Below are 18679 nucleotides of genomic sequence, written 5' to 3'. Positions count from 1 at the left end.
AGTAAGTTGGTGCCGTTATAAGTAATTTCGAGATAAGATGGAAGCCGGTATTGGACTAGAAAAAAGCTAGCATTTAATAAAACAGAAATACACAAATTAAATACTGAAATAAAATGGAGTTGTTAATATTTTAAATCTAAAATAAAAAGCATGATTGAAATCACTTATCTCAACAAAAACAATTCCGTCTCCAAATTGCAAACTGTATTGAAAGAAATTCAGTTAGTAGCGTTCAAAACATTTTTTTTTAAAATTAGCCGTTAAAAGAAAATCGTGATTTTATTCTGAACTTAAGCTAGTAACGTTTTAAGAAGCTTACGATATAAAAGAAAAGGCTGATGGGGGGGGGGTTCTTCCGAAAGTAAGTTGGTGCCGTTATAAGTAATTTCGAGATAAGATGGAAGCCGGTATTGGACTAGAAAAAAGCTAGCATTTAATAAAACAGAAATACACAAATTAAATACTGAAATAAAATGGAGTTGTTAATATTTTAAATCTAAAATAAAAAGCATGATTGAAATCACTTATCTCAACAAAAACAATTCCGTCTCCAAATTGCAAACTGTATTGAAAGAAATTCAGTTAGTAGCGTTCAAAACATTTTTTTTTTAAATTAGCCGTTAAAAGAAAATCGTGATTTTATTCTGAACTTAAGCTATGATGATTATTGTTGTTTAGATAGAAAAATGTTATCGATGTGGAAAGTTATGCTTTAGAAGAATAAAAATATTTGCATTAAATAGTTTCCAAGAATGTAACTTGATGGATGAAATGTCAGACTGATAGTTATGTTTTCACTAAGAATGTTAGAACATAAACAAAATATGTGACAAAGGTAGATCATCCGATTTGTGTCTTGGTCACATGGAGTTGATGTAATGAATTTTAAATTGAAACATAAGAGTTAGTTAAGTCAGCCCCAAGTAGAGGGTTCGATAATTAAAACTGGACAACTGTGCCTTTTTCAATAGAGAAGCATCGGAAAATAAAGGCTGTAAATACAAACAAGACTTCTGTTGTAGGAATCTTCAGACTACAGTTTTTCCAAGTTTTTTTGTCAATGCAAGATCAACCAGGAAGTTATGCTTCCCTATTTTCCAATGTACACCCAATAGAATTGTATCCGTCCTTTTATTGCTGTTATATGTGAACATACACACATACACAAAAATAGACTTATGAATAGGCACATAACTAGAGATGATCACACAAACAAACAACGTCAACAGTAAATAGAGACTTGTTTATACACGCATTATATACACGTCATATATACCTACAGTATGTATACATTTCGACCGACAATCTAACATCAGTATGTCTAGTTTGGGATGAAAAGTACGTAAAAAAAAAAAAATAAAGATACCATTCAAGTAAAAAGTCCGGTTCAGTAATGTTCATACTGATCTTGTTGGACTATAGCAGTCAGGGATTTACTTATCTGCTGACCTGTATAGACTGCTTAACATGGTAACCTGACCATTCTCCTAAACGACATTTCGGCTGAATATTGGGCTGGATATCATGTTACAGAGTTCCCACAATTATCACCACTGGCAATACAAAATCAATCTATTTCCAGAACTATCCAGAATTAAGTGTATATGTACAACTAGCTATCATCCATCTTCTAATGGGATGAGAGAATGTTTCCGTTGCCAATTGAATAGCTGTATTGTATGCTTATCCTGACTAATAGCAATGTAATGTGTATATACCTTTTGTCCTTCTTGGCTGTTACACAGCTCTCAAGGAGGATCGGAGGTTGTCTCCAGACAAACTCATTTACGAAGTAACTATATCTTTTTCAGGTTAGATGATGAACTCAGTAGATTTAATGGCAACATATCCGGCTCCATACATAAACAGACTTTGATCTTATTTTAATAAGCTCACACATATGAACTCTGGGCAGCAAATCACAAAATCTTTGATCACAAAATCTTTCATCCCAAAAGACATTTTTTCATGGATTTTTTTTTTTTTTTTTTTACACGGTGGTCACCACTTATCAAGGCCCGGAAGCCACTCAGGGATAAGGGTTATTGCAAGTACAGTACGTTAGTGTGGAGATTTAATGAAGTGTTTACTTAAGGGGGCGGTTCATTAGGAGTTTGTTAACGTTGGACTTGAAGACATCCAGGTTGTAGTCAGGTGGGAAGCAGGCAGACGGAACAGAGTTCCACAGGCGTGCAGTTCTAAGAAAGAAGCTTTGTTCATGGAATCTACATTTTGATTTAGGTACAGATAAAGAGTGGGGAAAATTTTTCACAGTGGATTCAGCTAGACGAGTGTTTTTCGTGAAAGATTGGCAAGGGGGGACCAGAGATTGGGGTTCAGATGAGCACCTGCCATGGAAATAACGATAAAACAAGGATAGGCTCGCAACGTCTCTTCTGTGGGAGAGAGGTTGCAGGGAAGAGAAAAGGGCATCCCCCACTAAGCCACGAAGTCTATTTTGTACTCTGTCAAGGCAGGATAGGCTGTTTTTAGCAGCTCCTGCCCAGATATGGCAGCAGTATTCCATCCTTAGACGTACTTGGCTTTTATATAGATAGAGAATTATATCAGTAGTGAGATATCTTCTGGAGCGGTGGAAGGATTCCACCATCTTTCCAGCGACCTTGGCAACAGACTTGATGTACATGTTCCATTTCAAATCAGGAGTAAAGGACAAACCCAGAAGCTTATCAAAACATGGGGATCAATGTCATTTTATGAAAGGACACTGAGAGTTCTTCCTCCATCTTATACTGATCTTTATTGCTTGCTTGCATACAATGGTAAACTAAACATTGATGAAAAAAAAGAGGCAGTATCGACTGATAGGAGAAAAAGGGCCTTTTCAGACAAGACAAGGGCCACATATTGCTTCTACATACATTTTGCATCAACCAACCCTTACTACATCTGTAAAATTTGCATATACTTCTAACATATACATGATACTACTCGATGTACAGGTCGGCAAATACATTGGCCGCAAAAACCATGTAGCACTTTCTATTTATAAAGTGAATTTTTGGAATTCTTGGACTGTAATGTATTTTTAAATGAAAGGCAACAATACTGAACTTTCTTGCTTTTACTAAAAACAAAATACTTTTCACTGAAAAACAAAAACTTTTTTTATCAAATCAACCAAAAAAGAAACAAAAAAAAAACAAAAACATTCTAGAAACTGAGTTCATATTTTTTTTTGTCTTTCCTTTTTGTTCTTCTTAACTAATACATATCGCAAAAGATTTTTTTATCTCTATCAGCTTTTGGCCTAAACAAGGGTTAATGTAGCAGTCATAAAGGTTGGCATTTCTTTCCTCTTGCAGAGAGCAGCCACAAGTAAGGTTGTTTTGTCACACAGTGACTAATTAGAATCCTGGGCATATTAATTTCGACTGAAACTTTAAAGAACTTCACCTAGAGACCTTTAGGGATTCGCAGGAGAAACACATAGCTTCCAGGCACCCATGTAGAAAGATATTAACATTCTCTCCTGTATCTATCGGCTAGACACTGAGCAAGATTATCTCCACTTGAAGATAAACTATTTCAAGAAAATATTTTCAGCAGCCGACAATTATTATTACTTTCTTCACTGTCTAAATTTCTAGCAATCCTACACCCAATGGTGTAGGTCACTTAAATAAATATATATAGTTGTTTGTTTATAGAAGGGATTGTTTTTATGCTTTTTAGCGATCCTTGAATTACAGATTATTATAGAAGATAATCTTACAATTTATGTTAAGATTAGCTGCTATAGCTTCACTGTTTTCTTTCTTTCCCTTTTTACCCCTTATTTCTTAAAAGCAACGCTAACAGGAAAGTGGAAATAGGAAATACATATAACTAAAATACCAGATCATATGACAAATCCACACTTAAGAATATAAGAATGTTAAGGAGTTCCCTCTGAAAACTGAAAATACTCAAAGTGACATTCACATATCTGCCCAGGATGCGATCAAACTTATCAAGAATCTATATGCAATGAAAGCAACTGGTGCTGACAGTATTCCAGTTGTTGTACTACAGAAATTGCAGCCAGAACTAGCTCTTCTTGAAAGAGAAATAATTTTCATCTTCTTGGTAAAATTTGGCAATCTGCCCAGTATTTAAAAATACCTGAGATTGGTCTTTTGCATCTCAGTACAGCCTCATCAGTTCCCTATACATCATAAGTAAGTTGTTTGGATCGGTGATAAACCAAGTTGTCAAACCAAGTTGTCAATCACCTCAACCTAAGCAATATACTTAGTGACAGGCAATATGGATTTCGTCTGGCAAGATCAACAGCTGATGTACTGACTTGAATATCACACCGAATCAGTGAATCTCTCAGCTGAGGATTCGTCTCTTGACATATCAAAGACTTTTGATAAAGTTTGGCATAAAGTTTTGCTTTACAAGCTTACTAGCTATGAAATATTTGGAAATATCTTCCTAACTATAAAATGCTTTCTCTCTGATAGGCCTATAAAAGTAGTTGTTGACGGGCTGAAATCTGGAGTACATAACATCAATGATGATGTTCCTCAAGAATCCGTTCAGGGTTCAAATTTCTTCCTGCTCTTCATAAATAATCTTCAAAATCATATTGTGAGGTCATTTATTGGCATTTATGCAGATGACAACTGTTTATCGTAGCACTTTGAAGTGCACTGATGATCAAATCTGGATCAACAGATGTGGCGGAGAAAACAAATGGCTTGTTACATTTAATATCTGCAAAACCAAGTTTTGCTTCTTTCACCACCAACATTTGAATCCTCATGTTGCCTTATTTGAAATGAATATCCCTCTATTGAGGAAGTTCCTTGCTTTGACAAGCTCCTAGGTCTGACTTTCGTCCCATAGAAGACATACATTAAATCCATTGCTAAAGACAAAATAGGTGGAAGATCATTTCCTCTCATTTTATGAACAAAGCAAAATTTTGTTTTCAAGCTTATTCATAATTTACATTTCTCAAGGTCATTTACTCACAATGACAAATCTATCACCAGGGGAGACAGGTGAAATCTTCTCATATTTCCTCAAAGCCATTAAATTTAAAACACAATTTCAGACATCTGGCTGATGGAATCAAACCAGCCCATCCTTCAATCAATATGGATAAAACCACTCTTTTTTCTATCTACAAACAGATGTTAAGTTAACCTTTAAAAAACTTTACAAAAATATGATAAATTACAAAATACCCTATTTGATATTTTGTTTAAACCTACTATTTAAACTCATTTTCATCATCATCATCATACTCAGTTTATGTCTTTTCTACATACTAGCATGTATTGGATGACTTTAAGAAGTAGACTTTGAAAATAACATGTCTTTGACCAGGTCTTTATTTATCCTTCTTTCCCTCCTGTTCATTTTTATCATTTTCTCCCAGGTGTTCCTTTGTTTTTTCCTGCCAACTGTCCCTGTTACCTCAACTGTTCTACATCTACTAACTCAAGAACTCTCATCCATTCTTACAACGTTGCCATATCATCAAAGTCTACTCTTCCGCACACATCTCCTTATACTGTCCAGATTTAATCTCCCCCGAGGTCATCAGCTCTAAGCCTGTCTTTAAGACTCACGTTATACATCCATCATATCATTTCTCTTCATGCAATGCATGGCCTTAGATATCACTGACCAGGTGTCACTTCCATACATCATCACACTGCATACACATGCCTGATAGACTCTTCCCTTCATTGACAGCAGTAATAGTTAGTAATGGCCGAAGTTCTCTGAACTTACTCAGTCAGTACTAATTTTTGCAATCACATTAGCACCTGCTCCACCCTGTGCTCCAGTGGTCTCACCAAAACTTCTCAACACCATCAATAGCTTCACCATCCAGATATACTTTCTCCACATCTGAGTGTTCATCCATCTCCATCGCCTGACACTAGTAATTCCACTGCACTTCTTGTGTATCCTATGTTTACAGATATCAAAAAATTGGAATTGCACCTGACTCGTTTCCTACAAACTGAATAAAACTTTTCTAGTAACTATATAAAAATACATTTCAACACTCCATGCAACAAATTCGTGACCTTGTTACACTTTTCCTTTACCCATGAGTTAAACATGACCTCTAGCAAGTATTTCATGTTAGAGACGTTAGCAAAAAAAAAAAAAATATTATCAGTTCAGTATTTTTTATGATTTATTCTTTTATGTACTTCAACACACAGCCAATTTTCTAAAATAGACAAAAAAAAAAAAGGGGGGGTTCGTAAGGGTTCATCCATTTTCTTTCTCTTTTTAATGTCCATTTTAATAGCTTGTACCTTCTTGGAGTTCACCTCTCGTAATAATGCAATGCTGTCTGGGAACCAACACATTGTAGCCTCAGTTGCAAGGCAGACAAAGAATAGAAAAGAACTTTTTTTGTTTGTACAGCATTTATTTCCTTTGTTATATTGCATATCCCTCCATATTTACACGAATAAACCAGAAACCAGCAGGAACAGTGATGGTGACAATAATGGTAACACTAAGACGAACCCTGTTCGTCGATACAACATAAATGATCACACTAAACGCACACAACAACATCAAAGCCCATTTCTTTATATACCCACAATAATAATTCGCAACTCACCCCAACAAAGAAAACCGCCAAAGGAAGCCATCCATCGAAAGAAAAATCAGTACTAGGTGCAGTTATTGATCCGTGCTGAAATAATAACGTTATTATTTAAAAAGCCATTCTTAACATGGGGAGGGAGGGTGTTTTTTACCTAATCTGGACTTTAACCTAACAATTGAATAAAAAATAAAACATATCATAAAACTTTAATTAAACTTGGAAAAATGATTTTAAAAATAGCATGGATCAGTAAGTGCACTAGCAGCAAAAAATCAAAATCCAAAACACAAGTATCACAGCAGACGCAACTCCAGCAGCATATAAACACAAATAATTATCCAATAAAACACTGCAACAGTACAATGCTGAAAGCCGCCTTTGTCTACAACTACATCCGCAACATGAGTATAAATCAAGATCACTCCTTTCCCATCGTCCTCGCAGTCTCCGCCACTTCACTCGTGCTACTGGCAATTTTTAAGATTACTCCTCTTTCGCCGTCGCTACAGCAGATGCACACGTATTCCAGACACCAAAACACCAAAGCCACGTTCTTGTCACCGCTGCTCCTACCACAGTCTGATAATAACAATACCGACGTCCTTTTACCTTTAAATAAAAGTTTTAACTCAACCTTTTCGTTTGTCCTTTTCTCGCTTCCATATGCTCACTTTCGTAATATAACACCTCATTCTCTCATTACTGCAGTGATGTCCTACATGTGATCGTCTTCTCGAATGTCATCTAACGTGATTATTCTCTCTAATGTCCTCTCTATCCTTTTTATAGTCTTTTTCTTCGCACACGGCTCGGCATTTGCATGTAGCCATCCGCACTATGTTACACTAATTTCACCATCATCTGCATCGGTTGTTCTCCTCCCAATCTCGTTCTCTGCAACACAAAATCGCTCTCCATTTTACTCAACTGCCTCTCCAGTTTAATATTAAGTATATTTCGAGTTGCCCCTTCGTTTCGGTTAATTTCCTCTCTAATTTTATATCATTTATCAAATTTTCTCACTTTGCATATAATTATCAACGCCATCAACATGAGCAATTTAATCTGGGTATTGACATTAAATAATACAATATTTTTTCCTTCGCTTATCTCTCTTTTTTCTAAGAGATATTTCAAGCTAATATTTTAAACTGGGTCTAGTGAGCCAAAAATCTCCTGAGTCTTTATAATAGGAAATCCTCTGACCAGGCGACTCCTTAATTCAGTCCAGTATTGGTTATATCATTCTCAAGGGACAAAAAATTATTACTAACTTCAACCTGTTTCTCTGTTTGGTAAAATATTTAATGCTGCACCAAAAGTGGCACATCTGATTGCTAGTAAAAAAATGGATTCGTACTTATTATACCTTTTTCCCAACTTTTGCATCATTTAGTCAATTAATAAATGCAATAACCCATCATAAACATTGCTGGGGGTAACATTTCTGCAGGTATAACACCAATCTGACATTTATCTGGCAAAATCAAATCAGCTTACACCTGGAATCGGACAAATGCTAATCGCTTTTATGAAAACAGGTTTTACATTAATCTTTAGAATTTTCATGAGAAAATAATGAAGCACAAAATATTTGAGAAATGATACAACGGATGTGTAATGTTAGTCTTAAAGACAGACTTAGTTCTGATGAAATATATATATATATATATATATATATATATATATATATAGAGAGAGAGAGAGAGAGGAGAACAATAGGAATAAAAATGAAGTTCCAAAAACTATATATTGGTAAATATAGATTGGTTCATTTATTCAGTAAGGGTATACAAACATTTAGTTGGGAGATAGAGGGGACTCTTTATGCCAAGGCATTTCGAAGCTTAATGCTTCTCATCAGAAGAGTAGAGAAGATGCTAGGTAACATAATGGGGATGTGACGTCTAGCGTGGGATTCATCAGGAATTAAATAAATCAATAAAATTATAGATGATGTTGGGTGGAGTTTTATCGAATTCTAAGATAAAAGAGTAGCATATTATATAGAGTGTAATGTAAAAAGATGTATAGGGTCTCTATCATAGGCTTAAATGTATGTAGTATATGTCTTAAGGCTTAGGGGGAGGTATAGTGGGGATGGGTGGTAATTCTATTTTATCGGTATGTAAGATGCCTATTATCTATGTAGGGGCATTTTATTGACAGATGCAACCAAGACGACAACAGCACTTTGAGGCAGTGTATAATTTCAGGAGGAATATTATAATGATGATTTAAGGCGGAAGGACGTGGGCGTCGTGCACCAGGGTTTTAATTTAGTGAGGTGAGGGAGAATCCGGAAGTGAGTTAAAGGAGCAAGTTATGGGGAGGTTGTGGGTGGGTAGTTGCAAGGCTATGATAATAATAAATTTCAGAATACAAATATGTATTAGAGAATATGTACTAATAATCCTAGGGTTGCAATTTTATTAGATGTACAAGGAGTATAAGGCAGAGGTATAAGTATAGGATAGCAAAGTTTATGGAGGTGGATAAAAAGACAAAAGAAATTTTAGGATGTGGACGATTGGCGTGGTGGGATAATAGGGGGAAAAATATACTACTACTAATAATAATGATACTACTACTACTACTATTAATAATAATAACAATATTAATAATAATAGCCAAAAGGTAAATAAAATTAAGGGATAAACAATAAACATAAAATTAAAAATAACAAATGAAATAAAATTAAGGGATAAAGGATGAAAAGAAAAAGAAATGAAAAAATAATTAACTAAACTGAAATTTGGTTAAATGGGGGCAGAGTTGAATAACTAGGGTACATGCATACACAAATGGGTCACAAAGGAATAATGTATATATGGATTTAGCCAGCAGATCAGAGAGTTTGGTAGACAATACCCCGGAGGATACAAATCTCTAGGACAGGAAAATGTCCGCAGAAGTCAACAATATAGTCCTGAATATCCCGACTGCAAGGACCAGTGATATATGTTATTTATGAACAAGTAAGATATAAACAACAGAATACATATATACTCATTTATAAACGAAAAAAGGGTTCTTCCTGTGTGGCGACTCGGTGAATTGTGTTATTACTTGTAATGAGAAAGGTTCGCAAATTCAACAACGAGAGCTTGTTTTATCAATAGATGTGGAGGAAGGAGACATAACCTCTGTTCTAAAAAAAGATGATGAGAAGATTGGGATTTAGTTTCAAGGCTGGTGTTGGTATTTCTGCATTTGTCGTGTATATTCCTTGTTATATGATTCCATGTTCGTTGGTTGGTGTTGATAAATTGTAATCTTCATTCATCCTTTGCATATGGGGAGCGCAGGTTTGAAGTAGCAGAATTGAAGAATGCAATCTGATCCTGATCAACAAAAGATTCAGTACCTTAGGCTCCTCTCAGACGCAACGTCCACACACTGCCATTTGTGCTAGAACCCTGATCGTGAAAAACACTAGTTGTCTCTCCCTGTGTCACAGTGGTCAGATGTGACATATGCCTCAGCTTTACTCTTTAAGGAGAATTCCCATAGATGCCAAATTTTAACCAAAGCTTTGACTGTATCTGAATAATTCCTCTCAAGTTGGAGGCCCAGTCTGAATTGGGCCACTTGTCCAGCAGAGTTCTTGCTGCAGTTGATTTGGACCATTGTAATAGTTTCATAATGCGTAACCATCTCCATGTCTTAGAAACACAACACAAAGGTGATGTCATCAGTGAAGATGGAAACTAGTTTATGCCCTACCAGGCAAAGCGATTTAGCATATGAGCAGAGCTACTTTTGGGGGGAGCAGAGTTACTTCAGTCACAAGTGGCATCACCACATTGGATGCTGCTGTTCCATTTATGCTCCATCGATGAGGGAGCTCTCACTCTTAGTAGAAGACCCACTCTCTGAGAGAGCTGAGCTGGCCTCCGTTAACGGATAGGATGGAGCACCACCAAATTGCGTGTTATCATCCCTTTTACATTGTCTCCTTGGTATTCCTTGTTGGTAATGGTAGCTTTTTTTTTTTTTCACCTCCTCCTCCCATTTTCCTTTGGTTGAACCACAATAAAAAAAATAAAAAAGAATCACTATTTCAACCAGCACAAAGATGAAGTACTTGGAGAGCTAATTTTAGCATAAAAAGTGCAGGAGAGAAAAGTAGAACTGAGAAAGGAAGAGGAGAAATATCTAGTAAGAGGAGAGAAAGGTTTAATGATTACATAAAGCAGGGTTCGATTTTCAAGGCTTTTCAAAGTTTTCCAAGGCCTTCTCAAAACAATTTGGGGTTTATTTTACCATCCATAGAGATTTGAAAAAGGGGTAAAAAATCAAATATACAACAAATGAATGTTGCCATAGCCAATAACAGTTACTTTGCAACTTACCTGCATCATATTTTGGTGTTAAGTAGTTTTAAGTGCTTTTTACTTCATCTCAAATATTAACTCCCTTTACAGCGTTTTTTTTGCAGTGGGGTAGGGTCGCCACTGGAAAGTCCCATCCGTGCAAGGAAGGAAAACATTTTTGGGGGAGGGAGGAGTTAATTTTATTTATGGCGGCTACTACTAATCCCCCACCCCTCTGCCTCCACAAAAAAAAAAAAAAAAAAAAGTAACTATTAAATGAGAACAAAAATAGACAAGAATTTGAATCTTTATCACAAAACGACTTATGGTAGACGTAACTCTTGTATCCACAATACGATACAATTTCAGAACAATGTATTTCGATTTTATTTTCAGTATCTAAAAAATATTTTAATGGTATTCTTAATAAGTAATTTAATAGTATTTATTTCAATTTTATTTTTAATACTAGCATGGGTGCCCAGCGTTGCCCGGGTGTTTGGAGGTGTGTGTTGAGCAAAAAAAAAAAAAAGTGGTAGTAGGAAGGCAGGCTTGAACCCGTACTGCAAAGGAGGAAAAGAATGTGAAAAAAACATGATGTCTTTGTTGTCAAACTGGAAGTGACGTAGGTTTAAATTAAGGCTAGATAATCAAAAAGAGGGTATGACTTTCGAAAATATCGTCGAAAAAAGCGACCAATCCCTGTTGAAAAGTGCCCAGTTGAGGGTGAAGAAATTAATGTTTTAAGCCAATTTTTCGGTATTTGTCATTTGAAGGTTCGAGCTTCAAAACGATACTGATTTTGTGAAAATCCGTCACCTCTGTCGAAAGCTTTAGGCAGATATGCAAACATACATACATAGATTTTATATTTGTAGCTCAAATTTTTTACCCAAACCGATTAAAATGCTTGCCCTATCTCTGAATACTCTTTATGCAGAATTTCAAATGTTTAAACCATAAATTATCTGAGTAATTTGGTAGAGACCACAGAGGTCAAATTTTTTTTTAACCGTGACCCCTAACCCTGACCCCATAACATTTGTTTTGGGCTCAAATCAAGTTATTAAGTTAGATCCATGTCCAAGGAACCTATATCTAAAATTTCAAGTGTTTAGTCCCAAAATTGTCGGAGGAGTTTGGTAGAGTTCTCAAGGTCAAATCGTTGAACTTTGACCCCTAACAGCCAAATTTCTGGCCGAAAACCGATTAAAGATTTTCCCAAATCTCACTACCCTGTATATCAAAGTCTGACTGAAAATTGACAGAGTTATTGTGTAGGAAAATGTAGACAGACAGACACTTTCACAGACATATAGATTTCAACACAAATTTTTACTGGACCTTTGTCCATACAGTTTTTAAGGCCATTCAAGAAATTTTCCATATTTTTAAGGGTTTTTCAAGGTAAGAATAGAAATAAGGCCTTTTTAAGGTAAAAGTCAAAATTCAAAGACTTCAAGTCTGTGCACACCCTGGTTTAAAGACAGAATAAAGTAATAAAATGCTAAATAAGAGAAAGATGTTACTGTATTCCAACCCCATAAGAGAGGGGAAGATGGCAAACTAGCCCAAAAGATACAAACTTTAAGCTACAATCAGAGAACAGATACCACACTTTGAAAAAAATTAATTATTTATGAAAATTGTACACAAATCATAAATAAATTAGACACAAGGCATTCAAAAGTGTGGGGAGAGGGAAGGGAGGCAATAGTTATCCTTGTTACTGTACTTTATGACCATCTAAGCTATTCCTAGCAAGTCTTCCATCACCATAATACCACATTCACTCTAGGGCTTGTCTGACTTAAGATTCTCAAATTGATTTATTTTCTTCCAAATAAATATGTACATAAATAAATAGCCAAGAAACTTTGAATTATGTTTATATCACCAGGCATTTTCAGATGAATGTCCCTCTCTTCCGAATTTAATCTATTATTGTATTATTTTTAATAGAAATGCGTAATATAGTGTCGGGTTCTTTTGTCATAAGACCGTTCTCCCAGTAATTACATTTTTTTTAAAGAGGGTGGTGGTGGTGGTATCTGTTCTATTGTCACAAAGTCAGTTTTTATTTCAGGGTGAGGAATTTTGTTATGATACTATACATGCAGGCATTACCATCTCTTTATTGGTGGTGGTGGGTCTTTCCAAATATTACCTACTGTTTTGAACAGATAGTGTAATATCTGCTCAACTGTTATACCATCCTACCAGGAATTACCTCCTCCTTTGGGGGATAGTGTAATATATGTTCGTTCATCAAGATATCATCCTCTCAGTATTTATCGCTTCCTTTTTTCCTTGAAAGGAGGAGGAGATCCTCCCAGACTCTACCTCCACCTTTAAGGAATAATGTAGTATACTTTAATTCGTCATAATACATTGCTCCCAGACATTACCTTCTCTGTGGGGGATGGGGGTGAGGGGACAGCACAGCATTATACAGAAGAACCCCAGGATAAAAAAAAAATTAGTAATAAAATACAATACAGTATATAATACACATGTATATAACCAAATAATATTATAAATACCACCATAAGGCAAGGAAAATACTGTAATTATGGGCCGGAAAAACATTGTATTCCACATCGTAACACGAAAAAAACATATCCTAGGGTCACCGTATACATTTTTGTTCCTCCTAATACTATCCTTTAGGGATTACTTTTTGTTTTGTTTTTCTTCATCATCAAGCATTACCTTTTCTTTGGTAGGAAGTTTGTTTATCATGATAGAATCCACTTAGTCATTAACTCCTCCTTTGGAGGTCAGTGAAATATATGTTTGATCACTAATATATCATCTGCCCAGGTTTGCAAATATATGCAACTGAAGGGAGAATATATTTGGTAGTGTGTATTTATATATTTATTAAACACGTTTTTTTTTTGGGGGGGGGGGGGTCATTTCCATTTTTTTTTTTTTTTTTCTAAATAAAAATAAAAATCCTCAAGAAATCCCATTCTGACAATGCAGTTTTAAGAAATTCTGTACTATATTGTATAAAAGAAAATCAACAGCCTGCAAATGACTGGGATATAGTACATATTTTTTATTTGGAATATGATTTGAAAATAATTTAAATCCTTAAAAGTACACACATATATATATAGTTTTAACAAAATCAACACATCTTGATTTTGTTAAAATCATATATGAATGCCCACTTACAAAAGATGGTAATTTTGAATTTAAGTCATCTCATTCTGACTTAAAATTTATTGGTATATGGTTACCGAATTATCAATTGTATAAACTCAATAAAATTTGGAACACACGTACACTAGTCATATTTTGTGTATAGCCTAATATCCCAACTAACTAGAAATGCAAGTTTTATTAGGTTGATGCGAAAATGTTTTTTGACGTCCAACTTCATGTCACAAAATGACATTTTTGCATCAACCTAATATATAATGAAAAATATGTTAATTTGTTACAAGAAAGAGTAAAAAGACAAAATCTTATTTCTTTGTGAGTCATTTTATTTTCCAAAAAGGCTGACTGTGAAAATTAAAGTATTTACACTTACTCAGCAAAATACATGTTTGAGAAATATTATCAAATAAACACAAAAAAAAAATGTAAGTTTGTATTTTCACAAAGGATATGTTAAGGACATACACATTTTATATATATATATATATATATATATATATATATATATATATATATATATATAACTGCATTTGTCTGTTGGCAAAGGAAAAACATTCATAACAGCAAAAAGTGTTTGTTTTAAGTATTACATAATCATTGCTAACGAAGGTAAGCAAAAATAATAAAAAAAATTTAATGGAAGAAAAATCGATAATATTGACCAAATCCATGCTTGTGTTTATGAAAATTTACCCATATATAAAAAAACAAACTTTTTTTTTTTTTAATTTATACACATACTGGCACTGTTAAAAAACTGATCATTTTTTTCTAGTTGCATTAAAGAACAATGGGTCAAAATGAGTTGAAAATCTCATTTTACATCAGAATTGGTTCAACTGAATTCATAAATTAGTTGCAATAGAATGCAGAGTTATTGCAAACTATTAAGGATTTAAATGGCTAAAAATAGTTTCATTTTGGTAAAACAATGGATTCAAAATAACAAGTAAAATAAAATTTTCATTATTTAACCTGAAAAGAACCATTTGATTTTGATTCATTTTAATCTTAAAAAGATTTTATAACTTTGATCCCATCTTTTGTTTTGAGTATAAATTCAAATGAAATGATTCTGAAATAAAATCAATGATAACAAGAGGCATCAGAAATGTTGATCCCAAATTGAATTGACTTTAATTATAATAAGGATTTATTATTATTATAATATTTGTGCAGATGAGTTATTTCCAAAGTGTTGAATTGTTGTAAAAAAATTAAATGTTAATATTTAAATGTTGGAAATTTGGGTTTAAGAAAATATTGACCAAATTTCAGTTTATCTGCAAAAGGGAAAAAGTAAAAGGACTATATATATATATATATATATATATATATAGATAGATATATATATATATATATGTGTGTGTGTGTGTGTGTGGATTATTTCATTCATGTTAACATATGATCAAAACACTATAGTTGTTAAAATAATCATTTTGCTGACACATTTTTCTAACAGTTTCTTTATAGTAAGAAAAAAGAATTTAACAGAAATAAATGTAAAGAACAATTATTTTGGAACACATTTGCATTTTAAATAATTGACCCATTTTTATTCATAAATTTTGTTACAATTATCTTCCGCAACAAGAATTAGCAAGCATGAAACATGGCAGAATAATTATTTACAACAACTGAGTCTATGACCACTCCCATAGATATGGAAACATCTGGCATTTTCTTTTCATTAAAAAAATTTATTTTAACCTAAATGGACGGTGAGGATGATTGGCAGGTTATATTTTTTAAACTAAGAAGAAATGGGTTTATCTTGGCAAAATTATTTCACGATTTTTCAACTGACATTCCAGAGGATTGCTATCAAAATGTAAATAATGTCAACAGAATTAATCAAATAAGAATTTGAAACGCTTTGAAATCAAATTCTATCTACACAACAGAAATCGTTAACAGGAAATATTTTATCGCCTCCCAAACTTTTAAATGAATAGTTGACAGAGAATAACTATTCAAAACTAAGATTTACCTGCTGTTATCCAGATTGCAATGAAATTCCTTTGATTTTTTATTTTCACATTTTTAAACTTTTATAAAAGAAAAAAAATTTAGTGATAAAGGGAGAAAACTCTTTATATGGTTCAAATAAAAAACATGCCGAGTTTTTAATTTTATTTTGGTCATAATTGACAAATGTTTCCACATTACCAGTTGTCCAGGAAAGATTACAAAAAACGTAATAAAGTATATTTTAGTGTCAATGATATTGTTCAACAATAACAAATGAAAATTGACGGTTCAATATCAAATTTCAATATGTCAGTTAAAATGCTACTCAAGTCTAACTTTTTAGTGAAGATACAAAATAGTTAAAGGCCTCCACCCTGCCCTCCTCATGTTAAAAGGCTTCCATGAGGAGGGGTGGGGGTTGATGTTGCTGTTCCTACAACTCACAAGATAATTTTATACGTTATAAGAGATAGATGACAATTTTAATTTAATTATTTAAATTCTAAAACTGATAATATCACCAGAAAGACCTAAGTAAATAACTTTGCTAGAAATCAACCCATTTCAACAAGTTAGGTTTTATTTTGTGTCCAACATTAAAAATCAGGACATGATACTATAATATTTTCCTTAAAAATAAATATACCAAATAAAAATATTTATTCCATTTATGTTCATTTACCATTTTAAAAGATTTTGCCTAATATCTTGCAGTTTGTTATAGCAATATTCAGACTTGCTGAGATTGAAGACAAATGTGTGAAACTATAAAATTAAACTTTTAAGATTTCAAACTTTTTAAATTTAATATAAAAGTTAATTGCCATTACTGAAATATTAAAACATTGGTAAAAAAAAAAAAAAAAAAAAAAAATGATGAAATAAAACCACATTATTTTATTTCTAATTTTTTTCCATTTCAATTCCTTCTTAGGAAAAATCCAAAATGGAAACGTTCCAAGAATCGAATCCCTCATATTTTCTCTACATTTTCACATCTTGTGAAGAAGAATACAGCGAATCAACATCCCTCTAAACGTTAGAGATCCAAAAGGTTTCAAAATAGATGAGCAGAATAACATCATCTCTATTTCCTTGGTTGTTGGATTATATATTGAGAGTTGACAGGTCGCTTATCATGCATTGGCTGAGGCTTTTCATGAAATATCTTTGCATTGTCTGGTGAAAAGTCACGGTTACCCTAGCAAAGAAAAAAAGCAAAATTTTAAATGAATCATTTAAAAAAAAATCCATAAAATAAGCAATTTTACTTCTAGGCTATCATTATGCAGAAGTATGCCGAGTATTTCAGCTCATTTTAGATATAACAAATTACCTGTAATTCATTAAGTCACGACAAAGAGCAGATAATCTTTCACCATTTAGGTAACGAAAAAAATTTAAATAAGCCACATTTAAAAACTGCTTATAGAAAATAATACCAACAGATATTATTTAAAATACTCATTTTTTTTTTCATATTGAAGTATTATTTTTCTTTATTATATTACATAGAAGTAAAGAAACTTGTTATTTTGCCATCTCATTTATATATATATGTGTGTGTGTGTGTGATGTGGACAAACACATGTAAATTAGATTACAAAGGCTAAAGAGTCACCTTTTCTTTAAACGCTCAGAGAGAAATATTAAGAGATATTATAGAGTGGTTGAATCAACATAGGAGAGGGCAAGAGAAACAAGCCGTACGTGCATGGTCCCACCCTGGTGCTGCATGTGAGAGGACACCACAAAAAATAGTGAAGAAATGATGAATGTGAGAAGTGAAGGGCCACCGTTGCCTTCACATTTTCGCCAAGTTTCAGAAAAATCCAATGGATGGGGCAAAAGTTATGGGGTAAAAAGTGTAAATTTTTTGCAATTTGGGAGCATTTGTAACCCCTTTTGAGCTCCTGGGAACACCGAATCCCAGTGAAAATGGACAAACGATGCAGTTTCACGCCTTAACATATGTATATTTAAATTCAGTACCATGGAAAACTACTATATAGACATACATATCAAATTTTTGAGTAATATGAAAAAAGAGCTCCAAGAACTCATGTTTTTTAAGCCCGAAAAGTCCCAAAAGGATGCGAACCAGAATTCTGCCAGCATCACCCATATTGAATTTATATTAAGAACAATGACCTCCACATTTTAGCCAAGTTTCAGGAAAATCTAATCGATTGATCAAATGCTATAGGCAAAAAGTGTCATTTTTGGGTATTTTTGACCTCTTTTGAGCCCTTGGGGACGTCGAATCCCAGTGTAAATGGATAATGGTGTAGTTTCAGGCCTTAACAAATGTATATTTGAGTTGACCATCATGAAAAACCACTATATAGCCAGAGATATGAAGTTTTTCTTGAGAAATATGATAAATAGCCACAAAAGTGGGCGTTTTTTAGCACTGAAAGTCCCCAGGCATGTGAACCAGAATTTTACTAGGGTCACCCATACTGGATTTATATTAAGAACAATGGGCTCCACGTTTTAGCCAAGTTTCAGAAAAATCTAATCGATGGATTAAAAGTTACGAGGAAAAACGTCATTTTCTTTGGTCATTTGGGGGCATTTTTTATCTCTTTTGAGTCCCTGGGGACACAACGGGAATTTTCACAAA

At 33.7% G+C, this 18679-nt stretch overlaps 2 protein-coding genes across 2 annotated transcripts in view; one reads left to right on the top strand and one right to left on the bottom strand.

Annotated features, from left to right (window-relative positions):
- The window catches only part of LOC145303534 (actin-related protein 3), a 403282-nt gene that overhangs the window by 48448 nt on the left and 336155 nt on the right, over window positions 1-18679 (top strand). The window lies entirely within an intron of this gene.
- The window catches only part of LOC145303535 (death-associated protein 1 homolog), an 81492-nt gene continuing 79743 nt past the window's right edge, over window positions 16931-18679 (bottom strand). The window contains exon 4 of the mRNA XM_080144998.1: window positions 16931-17254. Within this exon, the coding sequence (XP_080001124.1) occupies window positions 17141-17254 (114 nt within the window). The 3' untranslated portion in view covers window positions 16931-17140. The remainder of the gene's footprint in view (window positions 17255-18679) is intronic.

The sequence above is a fragment of the Euprymna scolopes genome, chromosome 19 (assembly GCF_053919585.1).
Source record: "Euprymna scolopes isolate OS-2025 chromosome 19, ASM5391958v1, whole genome shotgun sequence".
In the NCBI taxonomy this organism is placed as follows: Eukaryota; Metazoa; Mollusca; class Cephalopoda; order Sepiida; family Sepiolidae; genus Euprymna; species Euprymna scolopes.
Note: the sequence above shows the minus strand (reverse complement) of the source record. Positions and strands in the feature narration are given on the sequence as shown.